The following is a 26,806-nucleotide window of genomic DNA, read 5'->3' as shown; positions in this document are numbered from 1 at the left end:
TTTAATAAAATTTAAATTAAAAATTTAATTAAGTGCATTTTTTTTTTTTTTTTTGCTAAATCACTCAGGCTGGTCTTGAACTAGCAGTCCTCCTGCCTCAGCCTCCAATTTACCATTTACCTTTATCAATCTTAATTTCCCCAGCAATAAAAATGAGCAGCAAAATCAGGTAATTTTCCAGTTCCCTTCCAACTTTGATGTATGAGGTTTTAGTTTTTTGAGATTCCACAGCCTCTCATTCTGAGAGCACAGAGCTGGCCAGCCTTGTTAGGAGGCAGCTTGTCTGTGGTTTGGCACCACTGCCCAGCAGGCATTTATTAAATCAGTGGGATGTGGTCCCTGTTGGCCTGGAAGAGAACATTAAGCTCCAAAAACTTCCTGCAGCAGGCCTCCTTTGGAGACTGCTGCTCAGAAGGGTGAGGAATAAAACCATTTAGGTCCTTGGCTGTCCTCCAAGATTCTGTTCACTAATACTTTTGCCCTGTCTGCAGGAACCAGTGACTGGAAACATCTGGAAGCCTGCTTAAGACCTAAGGGACTTCTCTTTCCTTCCTTTGGGGTGACTGTTCTTGACTCTGGTAATCCAGGTTGACCTTTGCCAATGCCCCTTCCCTTCTAGTCTTCTTCACTACATTGGACAACAATGCTGTAATAAAATCCACATGAACCCAGCTGCTAACAGCTTCTGGAAGAGCTATAAGATCTAACACCTGCCCCTACATTCTTTGAGCCCTAGTAGCAAGGGAAAAGAAGGCTGAGACCCAACTCTTGCACCTCTGGGTCTTACACTGGAGTTATGTGGAAAGGGAGTAGTTGGGGGTGGGAATGATAAAGTTTGCTGGAGGTGGGAAAGGCAGCTGCAGGAGAGGGATGCACAGGTGTAATGATATGGCTGCTGGGAAGCCAAGCAGAACTCGAGACTGGGATTGCCTCATTCTTGGTGACCCTACGTCATGTTGACAAGGCTCATTACCTGGCAAGGCAAGAGTGGATTGGGAGGTCGGAGTGTGTCATGGGCCTGTATTCCAGGGTTGCCTGTCCCTCTCTGTTGTGGGGAGCCAAAGTTCCTTGGGTATCTAATTATATTTACTGAGTACATATAAGATATGTGTGCAGTGATGTCAGCATGTGTGTGTATGGTTGTGGTGGTGGAGACACACCAGTGAACAGAACAAACTAAATTTCTGTGCTCCGAGTCTTACTTGCTTAGAAATCCTGACTACAGCACAGACCCAGGAACACTGGCAGGGGTGGGATGCCTAGTTAGAGGTAGAAGAGCCACCCTAGCAGTGCTGGGTTTCTCCCATTCTGATTCCCTGGCCCTTAGCTTTTCTAGGGTAGAGTGTATGGTCATGGGATTTCTTCTGGTTAAGGTCAGAGCTCTGATTCACTTTAGCTTTCTTCTCCTCACCAATGCCAAGAGTCCAAGAAATAAACACATAGGTTAGAAGGACAGATAAGCTACTTGAGGTTTATTTATAAAGTAAAAGAATGCACTTACTGTTGTGTTTTTGTTTTTTTTTTTTTAACTACTTTGTCTTTTCACTCAGCTAATTTTCTTACTTGTTCTCATCTGACAATCCTAAACTGACTTCAGTAACCTTTCTGCTCTTGTCTGTAACAAGCCAAAGACCCGCATATCTTTCCCTGGACCAAAGGGCAGGGTTAATTTCCAACAGCCCTCAAGAATCCTTTGGAAGCAAATGACTGCTCTGGTCAGCTTAGGCCACTGTGGAGCAAAGAAAATGGTGTCCTTCTTGGAGTGCTGCCTTCATCTCCTTGAACTCAGCCAACTGGCAGGCTTCATCCAGCCCCAGCCAGCGGTAGGCTTGGTGTTCATTGGAGAGGCGGATCTCCACATCGTAGTCCTTCACTTCTGCCAGCCAGTAAATAACTGTTTTAGGCTTCTGCCACGCAACATAATTGAGCTCCTTTCTGAACCCCTCAACGATGGTCAGCTGGTGAGCTTCTATTCCTGCTTCCTCCCGAGTCTCCCTTAGGGCTGTCTCCAAGTCATTCTCTCCTGGGTCCACATGGCCTGGTTAAGAGAAAAGGAGGAGGGAATTTTCAGTAGTACCTAAAGATAGATTTTTCCAGGCTTGATGTCTTGAAGATAGGGTATTAGGTGATTTTTCTAGGAGTTTCTGGGCTAAAAGAAGTCTAAAGATTGGAAATATCTTGGGCTGGTGTTGTAGCCTAGCGGTAGAGTGCTTGCCTAGCATGCATGAGGCACTGGGTTCGATTCTCAGAACCATATATAAATAACTAAAATAAAGGTCCATTGACAACTAAAAAATATTTTAAAAAAATGATTGGTAATATCCTGATGTGCCTGGGAAGGAGTACAAGGTAGGTAGTGCCTGGCTCTTGAGATCTAAGGAATTCTTCCTTCCCACTCCATTTTCTCTGAAGAGAGCAAAACAAACTATGTTTGGCAAATCAGGCTTAGAATACTGCTTCTGGATGGTAAGCAAGATAGTTCTTCTCAGTTTTCTATCTCCTGTGCTCTTAGAGACTTTTCCCTTAGAGACCTTTAAGCAATTTCTGAGGAGCAGTCCCTTTTTGGCAGGGTGATACTTCACCTACAATCCAATGAGGACATAACACTATCTATAGTTGGACCCTTAAGTTCCAGGGCCAACAGACCGACTCAAAACCCTGAAATGCTACACCAACAGCTGTTTCCAAGTAGCCATAAAGCTTTTTTCCAAATTGTTTTCATCTTTCTTACTGAACAAGGCCAGATTTCGGTTTCATAGGGAAAGTCCTGATGGAAACTTAGACTAAGCACAAGTTGAGAGCCAGTTCTAAGAAAATTTGTTGGCAAGACTGAAATTCAAGAAGACAGCTGCCAAGAAACTGTTGTAGGAGAATTTGAGGCTCTGCAGACCAGAGTGGCCCTCAGCTTTATGCCTAGGCTTTTCCCACAAATTCTCAGCTTGCCCTGAGGGGCCCAGAAATATCAGGGAGTATTCTGGTAACCTGTCTACTCATGGTTGTGGCAAGTTGCCGAGGAGCCTCCTGGAGCTCAGGGGAAGCAGAAACTCTTTAGTTGTTACCCTCTTGGTTTGGAGTTATACCCTAGTACTTCCCTTTCCCAGGGGTCCACATACAATGCTCACAGTCAGTTGCTGCTGCACAGAAAATCAGGAACTTGGCACTTGAAGAACCCTTTTTAGCTTATGGCTGTGGGACATTTTCTCTGCATAGCACCTCCTATAGTGTACATAAAGACAGATAGCTAATACACTGAGGGAGGAAAATGGAAGGATGCTGATTAGTGACACTTATTTAGGATTCCCTGTCTCCCCTCAAGTGTGTGCGAGTTTCTGAGCACATTCCTTCCAGAATTCAATGATATTTAATGATAACAGGGTAACTTCTCCCCAAGTCCAGGCAGGAAATGACTAGGAGAGCTGCTGACGTCCTTTAATGAGGGGATCATGCAGTGTGACTAGGTGATCAGAAGATAAGTGTGAATATTCCTATTCATAGTATTTATGACACTTATTTTTTCCACCTTGTTTCTTCCCGGTACAACACAAATGTGCAAAATTTTATTTTCTGTTATCATTTCCTTCCAACCCTAGATCCTTGTCCACCCCTCCCCATCTCACTCCCTGTTATCTTGTCTGGGAGCCATTCACTCAGGGCTTCTCATCCCCATAGGGGCCCAAACAAGTCTGTTCCTGCCCACTTGGACCATTCCAATGGCTTTTTTCCCCTCTTTCTCCCTACACAGAATGGCTTATTTTTCGGGATCATCTGAGGAAATCTCTCTTACTCTTGGAAGTGAGATCAGGAATGCTAGTGGATGAAATACAGCCAGCTTACAAACAGATCTTGGCCTGGCTGAAGACCCCAGACCACTAGTCTTCACTGTTCAGCCTGCTAGAGAACTGACCACTCTACCCTGGGTGCTGAATGATGGACCCAGGGCATAGGGGGTTGATCAAATTGCAATCCCAAGGTCTCCGATCTTCAAAACCTCCTGGTTTAAGAAGGGCCCTCTGTTTCCCTTACTCTTCCACTTCTGTCAGAGACCGCAGAAGAATGCATGATCAGGGAACCCACCTTCTCTGTGCTTCTAACTCAAAACATAGCTAGGTTAAAAAACACTCCGGATGTTTAGTTCAAAAGAAAAACCTAGTGAATGGGACACTGAACAAGTAGTCAAAGGAACCTGATCAAATGAAATCCAATACAGGGCTAAAAGAAAACTCGGGATTTTCTAGTCAACCCCTTCCTTCTTTGACAGATGAAAAATTCAAAAGCCTAGAGAGGTGGGCACATAGCCCAGTCATGACTCAACTCCCAACACCCATAATTCCCAGTCCGATGATGGTTTTCTCCTACACCATCATTCACCACAGAAGCTGGAGATCTGGTGAATGATACAAAAACACCAGATGCTGCTTCTGCCCTGGAATGCAATCACAGAATTCTATTTTCAGCTTTGCTTTGGCCTGCAGACCTTGTACATAGAAAGGATCAAGGCCTTCTGCCTATCCCACCAGTTCCTGCTGTACAGTCACTGGGAAACAAGAGCAACACTTGGCATTTCCCTAAAAGCCAGCCCCTCTGGCTTCACACCTTTGGGAGGAGTCCAGTGATGAATGCCATTTGATGCCTGCAGCAGTAGAAATTCAATTGAATCGTTGTCCACCTTGGGAATAAGGCGTCTTCGGAAGATGATCAAGCCACATGCTCTCAGGGCCATGGTCTATCTAAGAACTTAATGAAGAAAATATAGGACATTTGGAAGTTATACAAAACAGGAAGATCCAAACTTGAAGGTGGCACCGTGGTGCTGGAGAGTAACACACTAACAAGTGATCTTATAACCTAGAGAAGGCAGCATGCCAAGAGCCAATGATGGAAATTCAGAAATTAGGGACAGACCTTTGTGTGTTAACTGCAGGATCCGGCAACTATCCTAAATCAATGTAGCCTCTACTTCTAGTCTTCTAGGTCTCCCTATAAAATACAAGGCTTGTGTGTATTCGTGAGTCTAAAGATTCTTAGTAAACCCACTGAAACAAGAGAGAGAATGGGAATGTGAAAGATGCAAGTATCATCAAACCCACAATCCCATTTCCTTCACATATATTCTGAGCCCCTGCAACACAGGGACCCCAAAAGTGTAGTCTGATGATTCAGAGGGGTCACCTAAAACAGGTAGCTTGGTGTACGAAAAAAACTTCTTGTTATTTTTTCTTTCTTTCTTTTTTTTTTTTTTTTTGTGGTGCTGGGGATTAGAACCCAAGGCCTTGTGCATGTAAGGCAAGCATTCTACCAACTGAGCTATATCCCCAGCCGCTGAGTTCAATCCCCAGTACCAAAAAAAAAAAAAAGTAAAAAAATAACAAAAAAGAAAGAAAGGGAGAAAAGTAAAAAGATCTGTACAAGTGAATAGAAAATTCATGATCTGAGAGGACACATAATCAAAGTAACAAAAAATAATGAAGATCTTTTTTTGTTGTTGTTGGAGGGTCGGTATTGGGGATTGAACTCAGGGGCATTTGATCACTGAGCCACACCCCAGCCCTAGTTTGTATTTTATTTAGAGACAGAGTCTCACTAAGTTGCTTAGCACCTCACTTATTGCTAAGGTTGGCTTTGAACTCCCGTTCATCCTGCCTCCGCCTCCTGAGCCACTGGGATTACAGGCGTGCGCCACCAGGCCCAGCTGAAGATCTTTTATATAAGACCCTGCTAAAAAAAAATTTATGTTACTCATTCACTTAACCTATACTGAGCACCAACTATGTACAGTCATCCCCTGGTATTGAAGGGAGGTTGGTTCCAGGACCCGTAGGAATACCAAACTCCACAAATGTTCAAGTTCCTTATATAAAATGGCCTGGTATTTGCATATAACCTATGAATATCCTCTGCATATTTTATTTTTAAAATGTATTTAGTTAATTAATTTTTACTTTATGGTGTTAGGGATTAAATCCAGAGCCTCCAGCATGCTAGGCAAGTGCATTCAGGTCCCTTCGAATACTTCAGATCATCTCTAGATTACTTATAATACCAAATACAGTATAAATGCTAGGTAAATTATTGTTATATTTTATTGTTTAGTTAATAATGACAAGAAAGGGCTGGGGTTGTGGCTCAGTGGTAGAGTGTTTGCCTAGCATGTGTGAGGCACTGGGTTTGATTCTCAGTACCACATATAAGTAAATAAATAAAGGCCAATCAACAACTAAAAAAAATTTAATGAAAAAGAGTCCGTGTTCAAGAGACACAATTTTGAAAAAAATATTTTTGATCTGTGGTTGTTTGAATCTGTGGATATGGAACCCCTGGATACTGAGACTCAACTACACTAGGCACCTATAAACTGCCTTTGTCATTAGATAATTAATCATCACATGGGAGAGGCAGAATTTAATCAAATAAGCTAATTTTAAAAAACCTGCCAATAATGTACGTACTACAAAGGAATAATGAATAATGGGTAACCTGACCTTGTATGAAAGATCATGGAAGGCTCCCTGAAAGGGATGTTTGAGGAGCAAAGGATGAATCAAAGATAAATCAACAGAGGGAAGGAGGGGAGAGAGTGTGTTCCAGGGGGAGGGAACAGCAAGAATAATCTCAAGGTGGGATGGCAGAACTGAAAGAAAGCTACATGTCTCAAATGCAGTGAAGGTCTGGGAGAGTGGCCTAAGATGGATAAGGCTCATTTCATGTCAACAGGGTGGGAGAAGGAGCTGGTGCTCAGGGAGGTCTTATGGAGTAGGAGTGGCTATTCTTGGCCCTCTTTTTGGTGCTCAATTAAGAGGCTGTCAAAGGCATACTAAAAATCAGATCCAAACTGAAACCTGTTCTAGGGCAATCCTTAGGATTGCTAATAGATGGTAATGTTATCTTAGGAAAGATCAGTTTCTTACCAAAGAACCATAATACACCTTTCCAAACCTTTCTCCTCTTAGTGCCAGGAATTTAACCCAGGTCTTTTGGCACACTAGGCAAGTGTTCTACCACTTAGCTAAATCTCTGCCCCTCCCCAAAGGGGTTTTTAAGGATTGAAAAAAAAGTCAAAGGGGATTTTGAAATCGTCTATGTTTTCATATGCTTTTTTTTTTTTTTTGGTACCAGTTGATTAAACCCAGGGCCCTTTATTGTGGAACCACATCCACAGCCCTTATTATACTCAAGGGTACTCGACCACTGAACCACATCCCTAGTCCTATTTTGTACTTTATTTAGAGACAGGGTCTCACTGAGGTGCTTAGCACCTAACTTTTGCTGAGGCTGGTTTTGAACTTGTGATCCTTCTGTTTCAGCCTCCAGAGCTGCTGGGATTACAGGCATGCACCACTACACCCAGCTGCTTACTATATTTTATTTTGAGACAAGGTCTTGCTAAGTTGCTTAGGGCCTTGCTAAATTGCTGAGGTTGGCCTTAAACTTGTGATTCTCCTGTCTCAGCCTCCCAAGTCCCTGGGATTACAGGCATACACCATCCCCCCTAGCTATTATCACATGCTTTTGAAGGAAGAATAAATTGGCATATATCTTTAGTAGGGTGGTTTTAGAATAACAATCAAAATATAAATACAGGGCTAAGATTGTGGGTCAGTGGTAGAGTGCTTGCCTAACACATGTGAGGCACTTGGTTCACTTCTCAGTACCACATAAAAAAATAAAGTTATTGGGTCCATCTACAACTAAAAATATTATATATACACACATATACATACATTTATATATATAAAATACACATTTCCTTAGACCTAGCAATGCCATTTTTAGGTGCTCTCACAGAAATACATATTTAAGATGTATAGATAAGGAAGGGTACATACTCCCAACTTATCTGCAGTATCAAAAAGAAAGGCAGAAACAAATATACACCAATATGGGGATCATGAAATAAAGTATATTTATAAGATAGAATATTGTGAAGGCATTTCTTAAAATGTGTTAGAACCAAATGTGCTGCTTATGAGAAAAGAAATTCAGACATATTAAGTAAAAATAGTATGGTTCAGAATAGTATGAATAATGAAATTTTTTGAGTTAAAAATTCATATGTTAAGTGGCAATAGGCTTTTGTTAAACATTGTGTTCTATTTTTCTGGACTCCTTATTTATGTTGAGAACTTTCCCACTCCAAAAGCTGGAAGTTACTGTTACTTCAGAACAGATGAAAAAAGATTTCAAATTACTGGTTCATAGTTGAGGGTGAAACAGCTGACTGATCCAATGCCTCTCCTATAGATACTCAGAGTATTAGAAAGTGAGATATGTAACATACCTAACTGTTGCCTTAGGTACAATCCCACAAAATGAATGTTGGAGCCCATAGATAAGTTTAGGGATCCAAGACTAGAGGGTGCAGTACCTTGCCTGGGACAGAAAGCCCCATAATACTTCTCCATACCACTACCACCTTCAGTACAATATGATAACATAACATAAATATGCCTGCATGGGAGACAAAATAAATAGGCCTTGAGTGGCCATGTGGAAGCAGGCCAATATTTTCCTATGTGCTAAGTAGTGGAGGTAGAGCAACAAGGTATAGCCTAGCAAGATGCATCTTGGTGGATACCAGCATATAGGGGTGATCACAACTAAGAAGCAGACTGGCCAAATGTTCATCTAAATGGGACCCAAAGACCTTGGATCAGATGTTCACTCTTCACCTATGCTTTGGACACACAGAGAATACAATCCTTCTAAAGGGAGAATTCCTCACTGCCCTTTTCTATTACTTGGCTCAAGTCAGATGTTTGCTGGAATTTGTCCATCCCCACACAGGCCATACATACAAACTCTTACTTACCCCTTCTGAAGCAGCTCAAATGTTACTTTCACCTGTGAAGCCTTCTGGTTTCTAATTACTCGACAAACTTTTACTATAGAGTTCAGTCAGAGAAGCAGAGCTATGAGTAACGGAAAATTAAGAATTTATTATAAGAATTATTCCTTGTAACAATTTTGGAAACTGGTAGAGAAATCCATGCAACTACTTAACTTGCATCTGTTGTGGGCCTGAAGTCTCTATAGGTGATACCAACAGTTGGGAAGAAAGATGATGTGAAGTAGAGGAGAAAGGACAAACTGGAATTTGTGAAAACAAATTTTGATCCATGAGGACAACTGGAATTCATCAGGACAAACTGAAACTTGATACTGTCTCTAAGTTCAGTGACACAGATGACCTGCAGAAGTTGGACCCCCTTGCCTCAAAGCTGAATGCACATGTGACCCAGGATTCAGAGGAGATGAAGGGGGACATTCCATAGGTGCTGAGAAAGCTGCAGGCTTGGATATGTCTTTTGCCAGCAAGGTGAACCAGCAGATCAGTGTTAAAGTGTATGCACAGCCCCTGTGCCTGATACCCAGATCTGTCCTTTAGTGTACTGATTGCCACTTCACTTCAGCTTTCCAAATCTTCATAGATTTGGGACCTTTCCCTATTCTACATCTTTAATATCCCTCTCTCATGGTATTCTAAATGTAACCCCCACCTCCAGTACTAAGGATCAAATCCAAGGGTGTTCTACCACTGAGCTACATCCCTAGTCCTTTTTATTTTTATTTTAAAAAAATATTTATTTTTTAGTTGCAGGTGGACACAATATCTTTATTTTTTATTTTTATGTGGTGCTGAGGATTGAACCCGGGACCCCGCACGTGCCAGGTGAGCACTCTACGGCTGAGCCACATCCCCAGCCCCTTTATTTATTTTTTTTAATTGAGACAGGGTCTTGGTAAGTTGTACAGGTTAGACTTCAAATTATGATCCTCCTTCCTCAGCCTCTCAGTTTTCCAAATCTTGCACAAAATTTTGTGTTCAATACTGACCTGGAACCAAACAGGAAAGGACTCCTGGGACATGTAGTTCCTACTTAGCTAAAGTGACACAGTACAAAGCATTCATAAGCATGCACACCTAGTATGGTAAATCTATGTTGGCAAATCTTCCTCTGGCAAGGAAGAGCCAGACTGAGCTCTGTTTCACTGGGACTCAGCATAGCAGATCTCAACAGATGTTCATTGACTCAACAGAACTTTCTCCCCACCTCCCACTCAAACAAATGTTTGAGTATGTTCTGGGGCCCTGGGAAATAGCCCAGTGTCTTCCAGAAGAGTACCATTTACATAAAAGTCAATGGTGCTATTGTTGGTGGTTTTCTGTTTTTCTGGAGACCAGAGAACTGAAACTGTCCAGGGGTTGGAAAGGAGCCAGCTTTCACACACAGACTCCAAGCCCATTCAAACCTCAGGGGGTTAAAGAACATAGCATCCAATATGCAAATATGCCTGCAGCCAGGATTGCAGAGGTGAGAACTCCAGGCTGACAGCAGGCAATTCACACTTCAGAAAAGTGGCAGAACGCCTGAGGTGGTTAGAAAAAATCTGAAGAAAAAAAAAAAAATCCCTCAATGTCATCAGAAGGTTCCAGAAGCTAAGGAAAAGTGCTCTTGGCTTGATCTATACATGCAATTCACTCACAGCCTAGGAGGTTTGAAACCTAGGTGCCAAAAAAGAATTTACAAATAAATGGCTAAGCTGATGTGTTCCAATGTTTCCATCAAATTAATCAGAGTGCTCTTGTAAGCATAGTTCAACTCCAAAAGCCCTTAGAAGTATATCTTTATTTATTCATTTAGCGGTGCTGGGGATCAAACTCTGGGCCTTGTGCACACTAGGCAAGCACTCTACCACTGAGCTACACTCTAGCCCCACTAATATGACCTTAGATAGAAAGAGCTCCCCAAATCCTCCTCCTGATTTGCTTTTCATAGTCTTAAAAGCCCTTGTATAGTGTTTCATGCTACCACGTTGTCAAGTAAGCATCAATACTGTGTCAGCTACACTATACAAGGTGTTTGTTTGTATCAGGGATTGAACTCAGGGGCACTTAACTACTGAGCCACATCCCCAACCCTATTTTGTATTTTATTTGGAGACAGGGTCTTACTGGGTCGCTTAGCACCTTGCTTTTGCTGAAGCTGGCTTTGAACTCCCTATCCCCCTGTCTCAGCATCCTGAGCTGCTGGGATCATAAAGGCGTGTGCCACTGTGCCTACTGTACAAGGTTTTTGACAATTATCATTTCTAATGCCCAAGACAACCCTTCAAGACAAGCATTATTATCTCTTTAAGAGGAAACTGAGATATTAAGAAAGGTTAAATACTTGCCCAAGGAAATAGCTGCCCTGTAAATAAATTTTAATCCAAATAAATCTAACTCCAGTCTGTATTTTTCTCCCATCCCCTTTAAACTACTCTGCTTGCCAAGAAAGAATAGGGCTTAGGGCACAAAAAGCCCTGACAGAGGACATACAAATGATTATAAAAATCACTTCCAGTTTTGAAAATTTCTGAACTTTAATCTCTATTCATCTGGAGGTTGCTTAAGATGCCTAGTTGTAATCTTTTCCATGAAACAGGCTGAAGGTGGGTGAAGCAGTAAACAAAGGTCCTGGTGTCCCAAAAGACTCTGGAGGGGAAAGTGTAGCTTAAGAGCCCTAAAAGGGATTCCACTTCTTGGGTCCCCTTCTTCCTCCGGGAGAAGTCTTTTCTGCTGTCCTTTAATAAACTTCTAATTTCTATTCTGACCTTGCCTGGCGTGCTTCTCTGGTGTTATACTTCAACACTGGGGAAAGCAAGGACTCGTCAACATTGGGGAAAGCAAGGACTTGTCACCGGTAAACAACGGAAACCGTATGAGAGGGTCTCACACCTAAGTTGTGGAGGTTGGCCTGAAACTTGTGATCCTTCTGCCTTAGCCTTCAGAACAGCTGGGATTACGGCACACGTCACTGCACTCAGTTGGAAAATACAAATTGAACTCAGAAGAAAATATCACTGTGTACTCATTAGATTGACAGAAATTAAAAATCTGACGATTACATGTTAATGAGAATGTGGAGTGATGGGAATTTTCATGCACAATTATGGGAGTGTAAATCTGAAAAATCATTTTGCATTACCTAGTAAAGACACATTATCTTTTGATTTAGAAGTTTCACTCTTGAATATCTACCCTAAATAAACATGTCTATGTATTTACTTGAAACACAATGTTCATAACAGTATAATTCATAATAGTCTCAAACTTAAAACAACCCAATGTATGTTCATTATCTATTCATACAATAAAAATGAAGTATAACCTCAGAGAAAGTAGGTGAATCTTAAAAAAAAAAAAAAAAAAAAAAAAAAAGAGCCCTAAAAATGCCCATCAGGGAAGGGTTTCTATGCCTCTATTGCTCTTTTCTGGGAAGTAGGAACCTAAAACCACATGTTCAAAGTCATACCCAATAGCTTTGGTATTCAAAAGCACCAAGTACTGGGAACACCCTTCATGTTAGCCTCGGACAAGCATATAAACATCTAACTTAGGGCCCTGATATCCGAAAAATTAGTCTAGGCCACTCACCTTGGGGAGGAAGGCCAACTGCCAGCTTACAAGCAACCCATGAGATTATTCAGCTTTTCCTCATTTTCCACATAACTGCTTTCTCTGTAGTTCACCAGTTTCCTTCTTCTCTTTTTGAATGGACAATAATAATATCCCATCCATCAATAAAGTTCTCTCTTAAAAAGAAAAATCCCTAACTACATGAATAAATTTAAACAAAGAAAATATTCCTTCAACTGTACCTTTTTCTGGACATCTACCACTTCCTTCTTCTCAGAGAATAAACTGCTGAGTCATTTTGCGATCTTTGCTATCTGGCTGAGGGAGGAAACAGGAGATTTCACCTGTAATAGCATATTGGCTTCTAGGACGAGGCCAAAGTCAGACAAGGTTGGGACAAAAATTTTTCTAGAGATTTGTTAAGTGGCCTATTAGTGCCATCTGCTGTTCAATTCTAGAAAGCAAATTTGGGGAGTTACAGTATTAGAGCCTGAAGGGATTCCTTCACTCATCTAATGTTTGTTGAACATGTCATATGCCACAGGCAGTGTGACAGGACTGAGGAGTAGATATGAAGCTGAATACTACAAAACCCAGATTTGCTAGAGGTTTAAGCCTAAAGTAGAAGGCATTCAGACAGACATGTCAGTGTGTTTTGTGCATCATAAGGTATAAGATGAAAAGATAGCAAAGAAGGATCTTTAGGTCCAAGAAGTATACCCCATAAGGATTTCAAGATGGCCAGTTTACCAGCAGAATAAAGGTGGAGGCAAGGGGCACTCCAGGTAAAGGAAGGAGTGTGTGTAAAGACCCTTAAACACAGATATTCCATTGATAGCTTAGCTTATATTCTGTAGGCAATGAGGTCTTTCAATGGTTTTAGGCAGGGCTGTAATTTGGTCAGATTGACACTTTATAAAGATATTCTCACAGCAAGCAAAGTGAAAAACATTAGAAAGAAAGCCTGGAGGCAAAGAGACCAGCCAATTATGAACCTACTTCAACAGTCCAGTTAAGGTAGAGGCTGTGAGAAGGAAAAAAAAGAGGATAAACTGAAGAGATATTTCAAGTAAAATTGAAAAAAAAATGTTTCATTGTCTAAGGGAAAGAGATTTAAATATAAATCCAAAGGAAAGGGAAAGAGGTGTTTGGTTTAGGTGACTATCACTCTTAATCCTGTATTGTAAAACATCAAGCTAAAAACTTCTGTTTTAATGGCACACTCAGCCTTGGATCACTGAGAAATGGATTTTCACATTTTCTGTAAAACAGCTGTTATACACTATGTTACTCTTTTTGGGTAAGAACCAACAAGAAAAAAATTTCTTTAATATAGATACAAAGAAAAGATTTATTTTAAAGAATGGATTTGTGCTGGGTGCAGTGGCACATGCCTCTAATCCCAGTGGCTAGGGAGGTTGTGATAAGAGGCTGTGATACGAGGATCGCAAGTTCAAAGCTAGCCTCAGCACTGGTGAGGCACTAAGCAGCTAAGCAATCAGTGAGACCCTGTCTATAAATAAAATATAAAATAGGGCTGGGGATGTGGCTCAATGGTCGAGTGCCCCCAAGTTCAACCCCCCAGTAGCTCCCCCGCCAAAAAAAGAATGGATTTGTTTACTTATTAGTAAGAATTACCTTATTTGCTTAACTGCTTAATTTTGAACTAAACTGAGTACTCAATTACTAAATATCCCCCCATCCCTTTGGTACTGGGAATTAAACCCAGGGGAATCTCTACCACTGAGCTGCATCCCCAGTTTTTAATTTTATTGATTTATTTTTGAGACAGGGTCTTGCTAGGTTGCAGAGAGGGGCCTCAAACTTAACTATTCTACTGTCTCAGTCTCCCTAGTGGCTGGGATTACAGAGGTGCACTTGGGCTCCCATCTTTTTTTGTAATTATTGGAAGGATAACAACTACCATTTTTTGAATAGTTACTTCTGGCCAGGCATTGTGCCAAATGCTTTACCTTCTTTATTTCACTTAATCTTTGCCACAACCCACTGAGGCTTTATTGCCATTTTCAATGAAATCCAAATATTTTGATAAAATAGAAACTATAGCTCAGAGATACCTGGGTAGTCATTCAAAAGCAGGTATGCCCGACTCCCAACATCATTGCACTTTCCTTGTGTTTTCTTTTTAGTGTGGTACTGGGGATCCAACCCAGGACTGAGTGCATATTAGGCAGGTAACTCTCACTGAGCTATATTCCCGGTCCGTTTTATTTTGAGACACTGTCTCACTAAAATTGTTGAGGCTGGCTTAGAACTTGTGATCCTTCTGCTTTAGCCTGTCTAGTATCTGGGATTATAGGTGTGTGTCACCGGGCCGGCCCAACATTATAGCACTTAACCTCTGCTTCCATTTTAGTGTTTTTAAATTGATATTTGAAGGGCTGGAGATATAGTTCAGTTGATGGAGTGCTTGCCTTGCATGAACAAGGCCCTGGGTTTAATCCCCAGCACCTCGAAAAAGAAAAAAAAATTGATATTTGGATTTCATTCAGTTTATTTTAAGCTGTTCACGACTCCCCCCCCCACCACCACCACCGCGGTTATTTTTGTTTTCTTCAGGTAGTGGAACTCTCTTATTTTTTGTTTGTTTTGTTGTTTTGGGAGTACTGTAATTGAACCTGGGGCTTCCCCCATGCTAGGCAAACACTCTACTACTGAGGTACACCCCCAGTGCCACCCCACCCCCAATTTTTCTTTTTTCATTTTCAGACAGGGTCTCCTAAATTGCCCCTGAGCTTACATCCTCCTACCTCAGCCTCCAGAATGGCTGGATTACACTCGTGCACCACTACTATGGCTTGACTGACTTTCTCCACTTCTGCTTACATGACCACAATATTTTTCATTCATAAAACGAAGTAATTACAATATAAAATCTCATTTGAAAGCAGGCGAGGTTTAACGGATGACAACAAAGTGAAATTGAGTCCCTGGTACTGGAAGGAAAACCCGGACCTCGCCTGTCTTTGAGATTCTGATCATGTACCCCTTTTTTGCATGCTGGCAAAATAGGCTCACAGGCCACTAGCCCTCCCTTCCACCGGTGCAAACAGGTAAACTGAGGCCCTGCGAGCGGTTGAGGTCTGGCCTCCCTACGCCCGCCGGCTCGAAGAAGGCCGTGTCCACTTTTGACCCGGCAGCGACATGAGGTTACTCAGCGGCTGATACCCATCGCTCCAAGACCCAGTTACACTATGGAGAATTAAACCCCCAGGGTTACTCACCCGAAGCAAAAGAGAGGCAGGAAGTGGGCCTTCAACAGAGGCCGGAAGTACACTGGCCAATCAAGACAGCTCCATCATAATTCGGTAGCTCTACAGTATTGGGTAAAAGGAGCTGTGGTCCACCTTTAAGGCGGGTCTCACTGAAATGTCGCGAGATCTATGTGCAGGCGGGCTGATTGGTCAAAGGACGGAAATTGGGCGTTACGCCCGCTGTTTTCTTAGGTTTCCGATTGGTTTTCTAGAGGAGAAGGCAGTGAGCGACAACGGGTTCCCTGACTGCCCATTGGTGGACCGTGCGGGCCTGCGGGTAAGCGGGTGTCAGCGCGGGCGTTCGAACTGGCGTTTGGCGGCGTTGCCATGGGGATGCGGCCTGGCTGCCTCTGGAGGTTGGCGGGTGACCAGACGCTCAGGTCGCTAGCCTTGGAGTTCTCAGAAGACGGCATCTTTTTCTCCTGTCCTGAGATAGGGCTGACTGACCAGGCGTCAGGAAGCCCCCACGGTGAGAGAATTGGGGAATCGGGGCGGAGAGGCTTGTCGGGAGCCGTGGCGCCTGCCCTGTGGAGAGGGTGCGCCTGACGGCCGCTGAGCATTTATGAGGGAACTGGGAGTTGGTTCCTCCTGGTTCTTCTGAACGTTTACCCACTCTTCCTTTCATCCCCATATTTCTACTTTTTCTTTAGCAATGATCTTGAACACCACCTCTCTCATGACGTCTTTCTGAGTTGCACATTCCTCCTGCCTTTGAACCCATACCCAGGAGGGAACCCTTCTTTGGTTCGGTTTATTTGGCTTTAGGTTATTTGTGTACTTCGTTAATCCCAGTGTCCTCCTCTCATAAATTTTTTGAAATCTTTGAGGTAAGGCAAGCTTTTTCACATGTTTTACATGTAGTCTATTTTCAGGAAATGTTTGTTCCATTGAATTTAATTCATCACATATAGGTCGGATTCCCCTTTAAGTTTTTATTCTTCTATAGAGAGGCTTTGTGGTGGTCTACTTCAATGCACGTAGCAGTGCAGTTGGCACCTATCTTATCCATTCAAGAGGTGTCCATGATAGAATTGCATTACCAAGACTGTTTCGTTGTTAGCTCATAACCTAATTCATTCTCATTGCTGATTCAGTATTCAGTCTCCTTGCTCATTATTCTCATAGATCATTGGTGACTTTAATAAAAGGATTGAAAAAGCCAGGTTATAGTAGTTATGTTCTTACTACCCTCTTAGAATTCTAAGTTTGAAACACTACCCCGTAACTAAACTGCAGATCTGTAAGATGGAATCCAGTGGAAACTGGATTGGGGATTAAGAACTTGGTTTTGGTTCTGTCTTTATCTCATTCACTGTAGATGGCTTTGCAAGTCATTTACCCCTTCAGACCTTGCTTTTTTTAACTGGAAAAATCGAAGGGTTGGGCTGGGGTTGTGGCTTAGAGGGAAGCACTTGTGAAGCACTTGGTTCGATCCTCAGCACCACACAAAAATAATATAAAGGTATTATATAAAAAAAGAAAAATCTAAGGGCTGAATTAGATTAGAACTCATGTGACTCTATCAATTATCTCTCACACTCCTGGCCTTCCAAAGACCATCCTGATTTCTTTTAGCAGCTAAAAGTAGTCACTACCATTTATAGAGCATTTATCTTGTGAGAATTACAAGGGCTTTGTATAAATATTACATTTTTCTTAGTATAGCATATAAATATGCCACCCAGATAGCATTTCATTAAAAACTTTTATGTTGTTAATGAAAATTAATGATTTGTTAATGAAAATTAATGAAATTTATAATTTGTGAAGAGTAGACTTCAGGAAGTTTTGCTAAATGAGTGATAGAGCCATGTGCTGTGACATGTGCCTTTAGTCCCAGTTACTTGGGAGGCTGAGGTCAAAGGATCACAAGAGTTTGAGGCCTGCCTATGCAGTATAACAAGATCTCATACCTTTTTGAGGGAAAAATAAAAAATAAAGAGTTATATAAGTTTTACTTGTTATACTTTGAGTGTCATGGTCACTGTAAACTTTCTGAGTTACTGTCTCAGGGGTTTTGGTGTTTGTGTCCTGTTCAACAAGACAACTTTTCCATTTGATTATAAGTGAATTACAATGGATACCATATATTGTTGAGTTTTTATCATATACTGAATGTAGCACTTAATTTGCATTATTCTATGTAATCTTTTTTAAAAATATTTTTAGTTGTTGATGGACCTATATTCTTTATATGTGGTGCTGAGAATCGAACCCAGTGCCTCACACATGCTAGGCAAGCGCTCTACCACTGAGCTATAGTCCCAGCCCTCCTTGTAATCTTTGGAAGCAAACATCTAAGTCACCATCATTTTCTTTTCTTTTTTTTTTTTTTTTTTGCTCCCTAAATAATCTCCTTCCTTCCATTTTTGCCCACCCCCTGCAGCACATTCACTGAATTGGCCCAGTAATTTTTAAAGATATATATCAGATTCTATCTCTTCGCTTGCTTAAAGTCTTCCAATGAATTTCTGCTTCCCTTAAAAATAAAATGTAGACACCTTTACATGTCCCTAATCTGAACCCAACCTTTGTGACTTCATCTCTCTTCACCTACTATGCTCACCAGCATGGACTTCTGTTGATTACTTTATCATGCTGAGCTCATTTCTACCCTAGAATTTACATACTCTCATGGAATGCTTTTCCTCCTGATCTTTACTCATTTATACTATTTCAGGTTTCACCTCCATGTTCCTTCTGAATGAGACCTTTTGATCATTCAATGTAAGTTAGGCCCTTTCTTTTTTTTTAAAATTGTACCTATCACTCTCTGAAATTACTCCATTTATGTGATTGTTATCTTCTCACCCTAAGATAATAGTGCCATGAGGGCAGTGACAGTTCCTTTGTTTTGTTCACTGTCCATTGTCCAGAACAGGGCCAAGCTCATAAAAGCTTCTCAAAACATATTTCTTGAATGACAGGATAAAAGTTCTTGTTGCAACTATGACCATATCTGTGTCCCTAACAATTCACTGAAGCAATAACTTCATTTTGTTGGCAGGAACAGTGAGTTAGGGTACCACTAACTCTGCCAAAGTTTTGTTAGGTAATCACATTAACCTGATAAACAAGTTTTTATCACCCTGATTACTACTAGTATCAAATTCTTTTGTAGAGTTTTAAATATAGTGTTAGGAATATTTGCTTTTGAAGCAATTATTGAATGTTTATTATTTTTAGGTACAGTTTACATACTGGGGATAAAACATTCCTTGACCACAAAGAAATCATATTCTGTTGGAGCACATAGAAATGTTCATAGATAATTGTTACAAAATGTAACTAATGATGGAGATTATTAAAATATAATGTGAAGCCAGGTGTGGTGTTGCTTGCCTGTAATCCCAGTGGCTCAGAAGGCTAAGGCAGAAGGATCACAAGTTCAAAGCCGCCTCAGCAAAAACAAGGCGCTAAGCATCTCAGTCTCTAAATAAACCCTAGACCCTGTCTCTAAATAAAATACAAAATAGGGCTGGGGATGTGGCTCACTGGTTGAGTGCCCTAAGTTCAATCCATGGTACTCTCCCCCCTGAAAAAAAAAAAAAAAAAAGATACAATGCAAACACAGAAAGGGCATCTGATCACATCTGCAAATTCAGAAAATACCTCATTTGTATTTTAATCCCTAAGAAGTAAATAGGTAAAGTAAGACTTGATAAAAGTGGAAGAAGGCTATTTAAGAGCCCATGAACAATTACATAGAGAAATAAAGCAGTTCAAAGGGTTGAGTAAACTGGAGAGAGAGGAAGGGGCATGATTATAGAAGACTGTGGGACATGCCAAGGAGCTTGGATTTTGCCATGTATATAGATGATAAGATGGTTAAGATGCCACTGAGAAGTTTTAAATAAGGGAGCAGCATGGCTATATTGTAGTTTTGAAAGAGTGATCTGGCTCAGTAGCCTAAAAGGGGCAAAACAGAAAGTAAGGAGAGAAGTTAAGGCATAATGATCTAGGTGACAGCAGTAGTGGCTGAATTACTTAGGCAGTGGTGGCGGGAATGAGAATAGGAGAGGGGAAATTTGAAAGATTATTAGATTAAATTGGATGAATCTGTTGATTGGATTTGGGGTTAAAGGAGAGGAGGGTATCTAGGATGCTTTATAGTTTTCTCTGAGTGACCTCATGAATGGTGCTATCATCTAATCACCACCGAAAGAGAAAGGTATAGGAGCAGAGTTTTATCAGGAGGTAATGAGTTCACAAGTAGTTCAGATTTTTTTTATTAGTTGTTGATGGATATTCATTATTTATTTATTTATTTGTGGTGCTGAGGATTGAACCCAGTGCCTCACACATGCCAGGCTCTACCACTGAGCCACAACTCTAGCAAAGTTCAGATTCTTAATCCTGGTACTCTTTTAACTTTTTTGTTTTGTTTTGTTTTCTTTTGTTTAGTGCAGGGGTCCAAACTCAAGGCCTCATAAATGCTAGGAAAGCTCTCTACCACTAAGGTATATTCCCATCCCCATAAGACATTAATGATTCCTACAATTCTACATGTCTTTTATTTTTGTTTCTTTCTTTTTTTTTTTTTTTGTAGTTGTAGATGGACAGAATGCCTTTAGTTTTTATGTGGTGCTAAGGTTTGAACCCAGTGCCTCATACATACTAGGCAAGCACTGTGCCACTGAGCTACAGCTACAGCCACCTACATGTTTTTTTAACAAGATATTTCTATGAGACCGTTTTACTGTGAAGAAAACTTAAATTACGCTGGGATTTTTGAAAGTATCCCTCTAATATTGCACAATATCCATGCCAAAAATACAAGTTGAGATTTCACCAGCAATTAGGGGCAGTGCTATGTCTATTATAGACTTTTAAAGTTAGCAGTGTGTTGTGTTTATGTTGAAATTTAATTAATTAAAAGCCGTGGTATAGAATCATATAGCCAATATTGTGGCTATCCATACACTTTCTTTTTTTTTAATTTATTTTTTTAGTTGTAGTTGGACACAATACCTTTATTCCATTTATTTATTTTTATTTGGTGCTGAGGATTGAACCCAGGGCCCCGCGCATGCTAGGCAAGCGCTCTACAGCTGAGCCACAATCCCAGCCCTATCCATACACTTTCTAAAACAAATTTTTATGGTTGTTTCAAATAAATTATGCCTCATTTTCTTAATTTGTTAAATTATAATTGCCATTTATCATAAAAAGTCTTGGAAAATTAATTGGGTAGCACAACTAATTACATATTAATTATTTAGATCACAACAAATAGAATTATTGTTTTCAAAATTGTTCATTGCTTTCTCAATGTCATTCCTTTGGAAATAATTCCTGGTGTCATAGTGGCAACTGTTTCCAAAGGGTTAAAATTCTGATTGAGTCTGTATGTTTAAAAAAACAGACTATGCAGGGCATGATGGCCATGCCTCTAATTCTAGTTACACCGGAGATTGAGGCAAGAAGATTCCAAGCTCAAGCCCAGCTGGGCAATTTAGCAAGACCCTCTCTCAAATAAAAAAAGTGATAGGGATGTAGCTCAGTGTATAGTGTTTGCCTAGCATATGCAAAGTGGTGGGTTTGATCCCCAGCACTAAACAAACAAACAAAACAACAAGAAAAATCCCTGATCATTATTTTTCCAATTAAACACGAGAGAGCATTTGTTGAAAGTATTTGCAGAGTAGCAAAATCTGCAAATGACAGCTTCCTGAGGTTGGATTAGACCAAGACTTTAAAAATAAAGCACTGAATTTAAACTACCAGTACTGGTCACCACCTGTTACTGGGAATTCTTTCAGAATGGAACCTCTATATTTAGAGTAATGCTTGGACTGTTTTAAGATAACTGGGTTCAACAATTTTTTATGTTTATTTTTAGGTAATTGCTTTCAAGCTTTTCATCAAACTTAAGAACTCTAATAAACCCATTGGAGGGAATTTCAGTAATAGCAAGGTATTAGCAATTAAACCACAAATGAACTTGAAACTTTTTTTTCAGTTATAAGCAGAAACAATCTCTTGAAAACCACTTTTAAAAAATGTGAATAACTCACAGTTTGGTATTACAAAATCCACGCCTAGCCTTAAAAATTCCATTACCTGGGTGTGGTGGTGCATGCCTATAATCCTAGCTATTGGGGACTGAGGATCACAAGTTCAAGGCCAATCTTGGCAATTTAGCAATATCTTGTCTCAAAATAAAAAGGCCTGGGGATGTAGCTCAATGAAAAGGCACCTCTGAATTCAATCTCCAGTTCTGCCAAAAAAAAAAAAAATTCCATTAAGTATCATATTCTAATTTCTTTGCAGCTGTTCTAAGCAGTTGTCTAGTGTCATTTGTCTTCTATTGAGATCTGTAGTCTATAAACAGAATAATTCCTAGAATTTGAAATAATGAACTCTCTTATGGAGGAAGAATGTATACTATATTACTCATCTTTTAATCTGCCACTCTTTACATCCTAAATTTTTTGAGTTCTTAGTTAGGGATCTAATGCATATCATGAGGTGCAAAACATTTTAATGAAAGTTGAGAGTACTGGGTTTATATTGTATCAGTTCCCCCCACCCCTGCCCCACCCCATACTGGGGATTAAATTCAGGGGTGTTTTATCACTGAGCCACATCCCCAGACCTTTTTATTTTTTTATTTGAGACAGGATCTCACTAAGTTGTGTAGGGCCTCACTGAATTCTAATGTGGTTCTCTAACTTGAGATCACCCTGCCTTAGCCTCCTGAGTTGCTGGGATTACAGCCATGCACCATCATGCTCCAAGCTATTATATCATTTTCTGATGGTACAATGGACCCACTGACTTTGTATTACATTAACAAGTGACAATTATTAGTGGTTGTCTAGAGCTAGATGGGTTGGGGGGAAATGGGTTTCTATGGAGGTTGAGGAACATAATCGAAAATTGATTGTGGTGATGGTTACAACTCTATAAACATACAAAAAGCCATTGAATTTAAGGATTTGTATGGCATGTGAATTATACATAAAATTGTTATATATACTTTTAAAAGTGATCATTGACACAGTTTGATAGAACTCAAATAAAAAAACTTTCTTGACAATTAGAAGATATTTTAATTCTTACATTTTCATACTACTTCTACAATAATGAAATTAAAATTTGATTTTACCTTTGGAATTAACTTCTTATGTGGACCAATTTGAAGGATTGACTCTAATACCTCTAATTCCTCCCATGTAGTCCCTCATTTTCAAGAATGGTATAAAACATAATACAAATATAATACATTTAAAACATATATAATTGTACAGTTAGTGCAAAACAGTAAAATGTTTGAAAAGCCACATTTACCTACCAAAAATGTATGACATTGAGTAAGTGCCTTAAACCATTTATGGTTCTAATTACCACATAAAATGATGGTAGATGGTATTGGACTAAATCATGAATCTCAAACTCTAATGTCCACAAGGCTAACCAATTAATATAAATGAATAAAGTTGATTTATATAAAGGAACCAGGAGCAGTGAGAACCATTGGGTACATAAGACTGTATGTTCTTTTTGAAGGAGACAACCACTACCCAGTTTTGATCTATTGTTGTCCTAATTATAGGCACAATTTAGCTATACATTTTAATTTTCAAGAAAAGCAGGAGCTGGGTATTTTTATTTGCTCCTGATTTTTAAGCATTGAAACTAATCTTAAAAAGTTTTGAACACTTCTCAAGCTGTAAAATATGAAGACATTCCCTCATGGACCAGATATTATGGAAAAAAATCAGCTATAGATATATGATTTCTGTTGCCCTGGTTGCTGTAGTATTATCTAAAAATTTATGTGACAAAAATATAATATGGAAAAAAATAATGTGGTATATACCAAAGATTATGGCAAAATATATGTGTGAATTATAAAACATAATACAAAACTAATAAATACCCAACACCTAGCATGCAATCTCCCTCTGTTCTCTTCATGTTCCCTTTTTCCCTGTTCTCCCTTCAGAAGTTTCCACTATCCTAAATTTTGTGTTTAGATACTGAAATATACATTGTTTGGATTTGTTTGCTTTTGAGCTTTATGAAAAGGAAAACATTTTCTTGTGATGTTTCTGAGATTTGATAAATTATTGAATATAGCTGTAGATAATTATTTTTAACTGCTGTATAATAATACATTGTATGAATAAAACCAAATTTCTTCTCTAGTCAGTGGATACTTAGGTTATTTTCAGTTTTGGATCTCATGAACAGTTCTATTATGAACATTCTGTGTGCCTCCTGAAGTACTCATGCAAAAGTTTTTCTATTTATCAAGTAGAATCATTTGGTTGTATGATATATAAAGACTACTTATTAAGGTTAAACAGTTTTTCGGTGTTACTGATTTAACATTATGATTTTTACTCTGAAAATTCTCCATAAATCTGTCTTTTCTAATTTATTGTGTTCTCTTTTTCCATACTTTTTTTTTCCTTGATGGAAGTAATCTGCTTCACTGTACCACATGATTCTGCCATTTCAGTAAGAATCTTTTCTTTTTGCCAGGTTCACTGGTGCATACCTATAATCCCAGCAACTTGGGAGTCTAAGGCAGGAGGATCACAAATTAGAGGCCACCCTCAGCAATTTAGCAAGACCCTGTCTCAAAATATAAAAGAAAAAAGAAAAAAAGGGCTCAGAATGTGGTTCAATGGTAGAGTGCCCCTGGGTTTAATCCCCAGAACTGGAAAAAAGCAAAAAATATTTTTTTCTAGCATAATAGAATTGTATTTAAAAGTAGACATTAGCTTTTACTTTTTACAAATGAAATTTGCTGAAAGTGCCTTTTTAAAAATTTTTCCAAAAAGAAATATTTATTTTAAAGTTTCATGGTGGGTCAGGGATAGCTAGTGGTAGACTGCGTGCCCAGCATGCATAAGGTTGTGAGTTCAATCTCCAACAACTGTCTTCCCCCGCAAAAAAAGGCATGATGCATAAACCTTTTCAGGTAGAGATATTTTAAATGCTATCCAAAGCCACATTTTACTTGTTCATATATTTTTTGTAATAAAAGAAATGTACCTTTAAAGAAAATTGTGTGTTTTAACTGAGGATCAAACCTAGAGCCTTGGGCATGCTTGGCAAGGCTCTACTACTGAACTAAATTCCCATCTCGAAAGAGGGATTTTAATTAACCTTTATCAAAATAACAAATATTATTAAATACTATAAAAACTATGTATAAGCAAGTGAAGCTTTTTTCCTTTTTTTTTTTTTTTAAACAGGCAGATTTATTTTATTCAAAATAAGGATAAGGGTCATAGCATCTTAATAAAATGCACTACTTTTTGATTTATGCATTATTAAGTTTATGTTGAATTAGTTTTTAAAACCTATAGTCAGTGTACCCCCCTAGAATATGTTCATTTTGCCCTTCTAATTTATCTAACTAAAGCTCTTAGGATTTTCATTCTGTGCTTGAAGAGTCGAAAAATGTATTCTGCATGTGCTTGCTTGATAATGCTAACTACAACTTAGATTTCTATGGAAAATGTCAATAAGTTTCTCAAATTTTTTCAGGGTTAATTTTGTTTTTGATAATTAAAGAATTTGTTTTAGGAGAACAGATTTTTTTCCTTTTAGATGCATATAAAATTTAATGATTTGTGTGTGTGTGTGTGGTGCTGGGGATTAAACCCATGTGCATGTGAGGCAGACACTCTACCCAACTGAGCTATATCTCCAGCCCAAATGATAGATTTTTTTTTTAAGTGGTAAAAATGTTCTAAATTGGATTGTGATGATTGATGGTTGCACAACTGTACTGAAAACTATTGAATTGACTACTTTAAATGGGTGAGTTTTATAGTATGTGAATTATATCATAATAAAGTTGTTTAAAATGTAATGATGTCCTAATAATCCTAGAGGGATTTTTTGATCTTTTTTTTCCTAATTTTGTTTTGGTAATTGAAATATTTGGGATATTATATGAGTCTGAGACATGAAAAACTTAAATGCCTTAGAATTTAGACCACTTTCCCCTATTTTTTTCTGATTGGAAAGGGATAGTATATGGATCTTAGAATTAGTTTTCTTCTCCCTATCTCCTTTCCGCCATTCCTTTCTTCTCCCACTTCGTTCTCCCTCCTCTTCCTTTTCTTTCCTCTTCTCCTTCTCTCCTCTTCTTCCTCTTCCTCCTCCTCCTCCCTCTCCTCCCTCTTCTCCTTCAAAAGTGCTCTACCATTGAGCTACATTCCTATCCCTTTTTATTTTATTTTGAGAACAGGGTCTTACCAAGTTGCCCAGGCCATCCTTGAACTTGTAATCCTTCTGCCTCAGCCACTGAAGTAGCTGGGATTGCAAGCATGCACCACCACACTAGGTAGTTCTATATAGTAATTAAAGATTTTTACAAGAAATATTCATGGTAGTTATATAAGTAAGCAACAGTAGATTCTGATATCTAAGGTTTTGAAATTATAATAGCTGCTCCTGGGTTCATGTTAGTTATTAAACTGTCTCATACTAAGGACAGAGACTAAACTTAGTAAAAATATCCTAAGGACTGCTTCAAACAATTTTTTAAAAAGAATACTTTTTCTGAGTCATTGACTATATGTATACTTATTTCACTAACTTTTTCAGATTGATATAAAAATTTTTCACTGATTTAAATACTCAAATATTTCCTATTTTTTACTAGCAGATGTAATTGAGTTCAGTGGGGGAAAAAAAAAGCTCTGAAAAGTAATATAATCATTTTAACTTGTTCCCAAAGTCCTAAGAAAGAAAAATCACTCAAAGTAAATTTTTCCACAAAATGGAAAATCCCTTTAGTCTTCATATGCTATATAAATTTAGAATAGTGACTCTATGTGATTTCATTTTATGTGAAATTCTACAAAATACAAACCCATCTCTAGTGACAGAAAGCAGATCAGTGATTGCCTTGGGCCAGAACAGAAAACAAGAGAGGCATTTAAGGAATGATTGATGAAGGTTTTGTTTGGTTTTTTGAGACCAGGGTCTTACTATGTTGCCCAGGCCACTCTCAAAGTCCTGGACTGAAGGGATTCTCCTGTCTTACACTACTCAGTAGCTGGAACTATAGGTTTCTGTCACCAGATGATTTGTCCTGGTTGTAAATTTTTGTTTTATTTTTACAAGGGTATATATTGGTCAAAACTCAGAGAATCATATACTT

The 26,806-nt window shown here is 39.3% G+C and overlaps 1 protein-coding gene across 5 annotated transcripts; it reads right to left on the bottom strand.

Annotated features, from left to right (window-relative positions):
• Positions 1-1,444: 1,444 nt before the first annotated feature.
• On the bottom strand, positions 1,445-15,753 carry Nudt2 (nudix hydrolase 2). 5 transcript variants are annotated; one of them, XM_027931015.2, is made up of 5 exons: positions 15,643-15,752; positions 12,640-12,715; positions 8,807-8,906; positions 4,594-4,734; positions 1,445-2,038 (listed from the first exon to the last, which is right to left on the bottom strand). In XM_027931015.2, the coding sequence occupies exons 4-5, from the start codon at positions 4,718-4,720 to the stop codon at positions 1,722-1,724; spliced, it is 444 nt and encodes a 147-aa protein (XP_027786816.1). In that variant the 5' UTR covers positions 4,721-4,734; positions 8,807-8,906; positions 12,640-12,715; positions 15,643-15,752; the 3' UTR covers positions 1,445-1,721. The 5 variants fall into 5 exon arrangements, with proteins under 5 accessions (XP_027786816.1, XP_027786820.1, XP_027786817.1 ...); XM_027931019.2 differs by lacking the exon at positions 8,807-8,906 and having other exon boundaries at positions 15,643-15,753; XM_027931016.2 differs by lacking the exon at positions 12,640-12,715.
• Between the last annotated feature and the right edge of the window lie 11,053 nt (positions 15,754-26,806).

The sequence above is a fragment of the Marmota flaviventris genome, chromosome 13, assembly GCF_047511675.1.
Source record: "Marmota flaviventris isolate mMarFla1 chromosome 13, mMarFla1.hap1, whole genome shotgun sequence".
Taxonomy (NCBI): Eukaryota; Metazoa; Chordata; class Mammalia; order Rodentia; family Sciuridae; genus Marmota; species Marmota flaviventris.
This window is presented reverse-complemented; position numbering and strand designations above follow the sequence as displayed.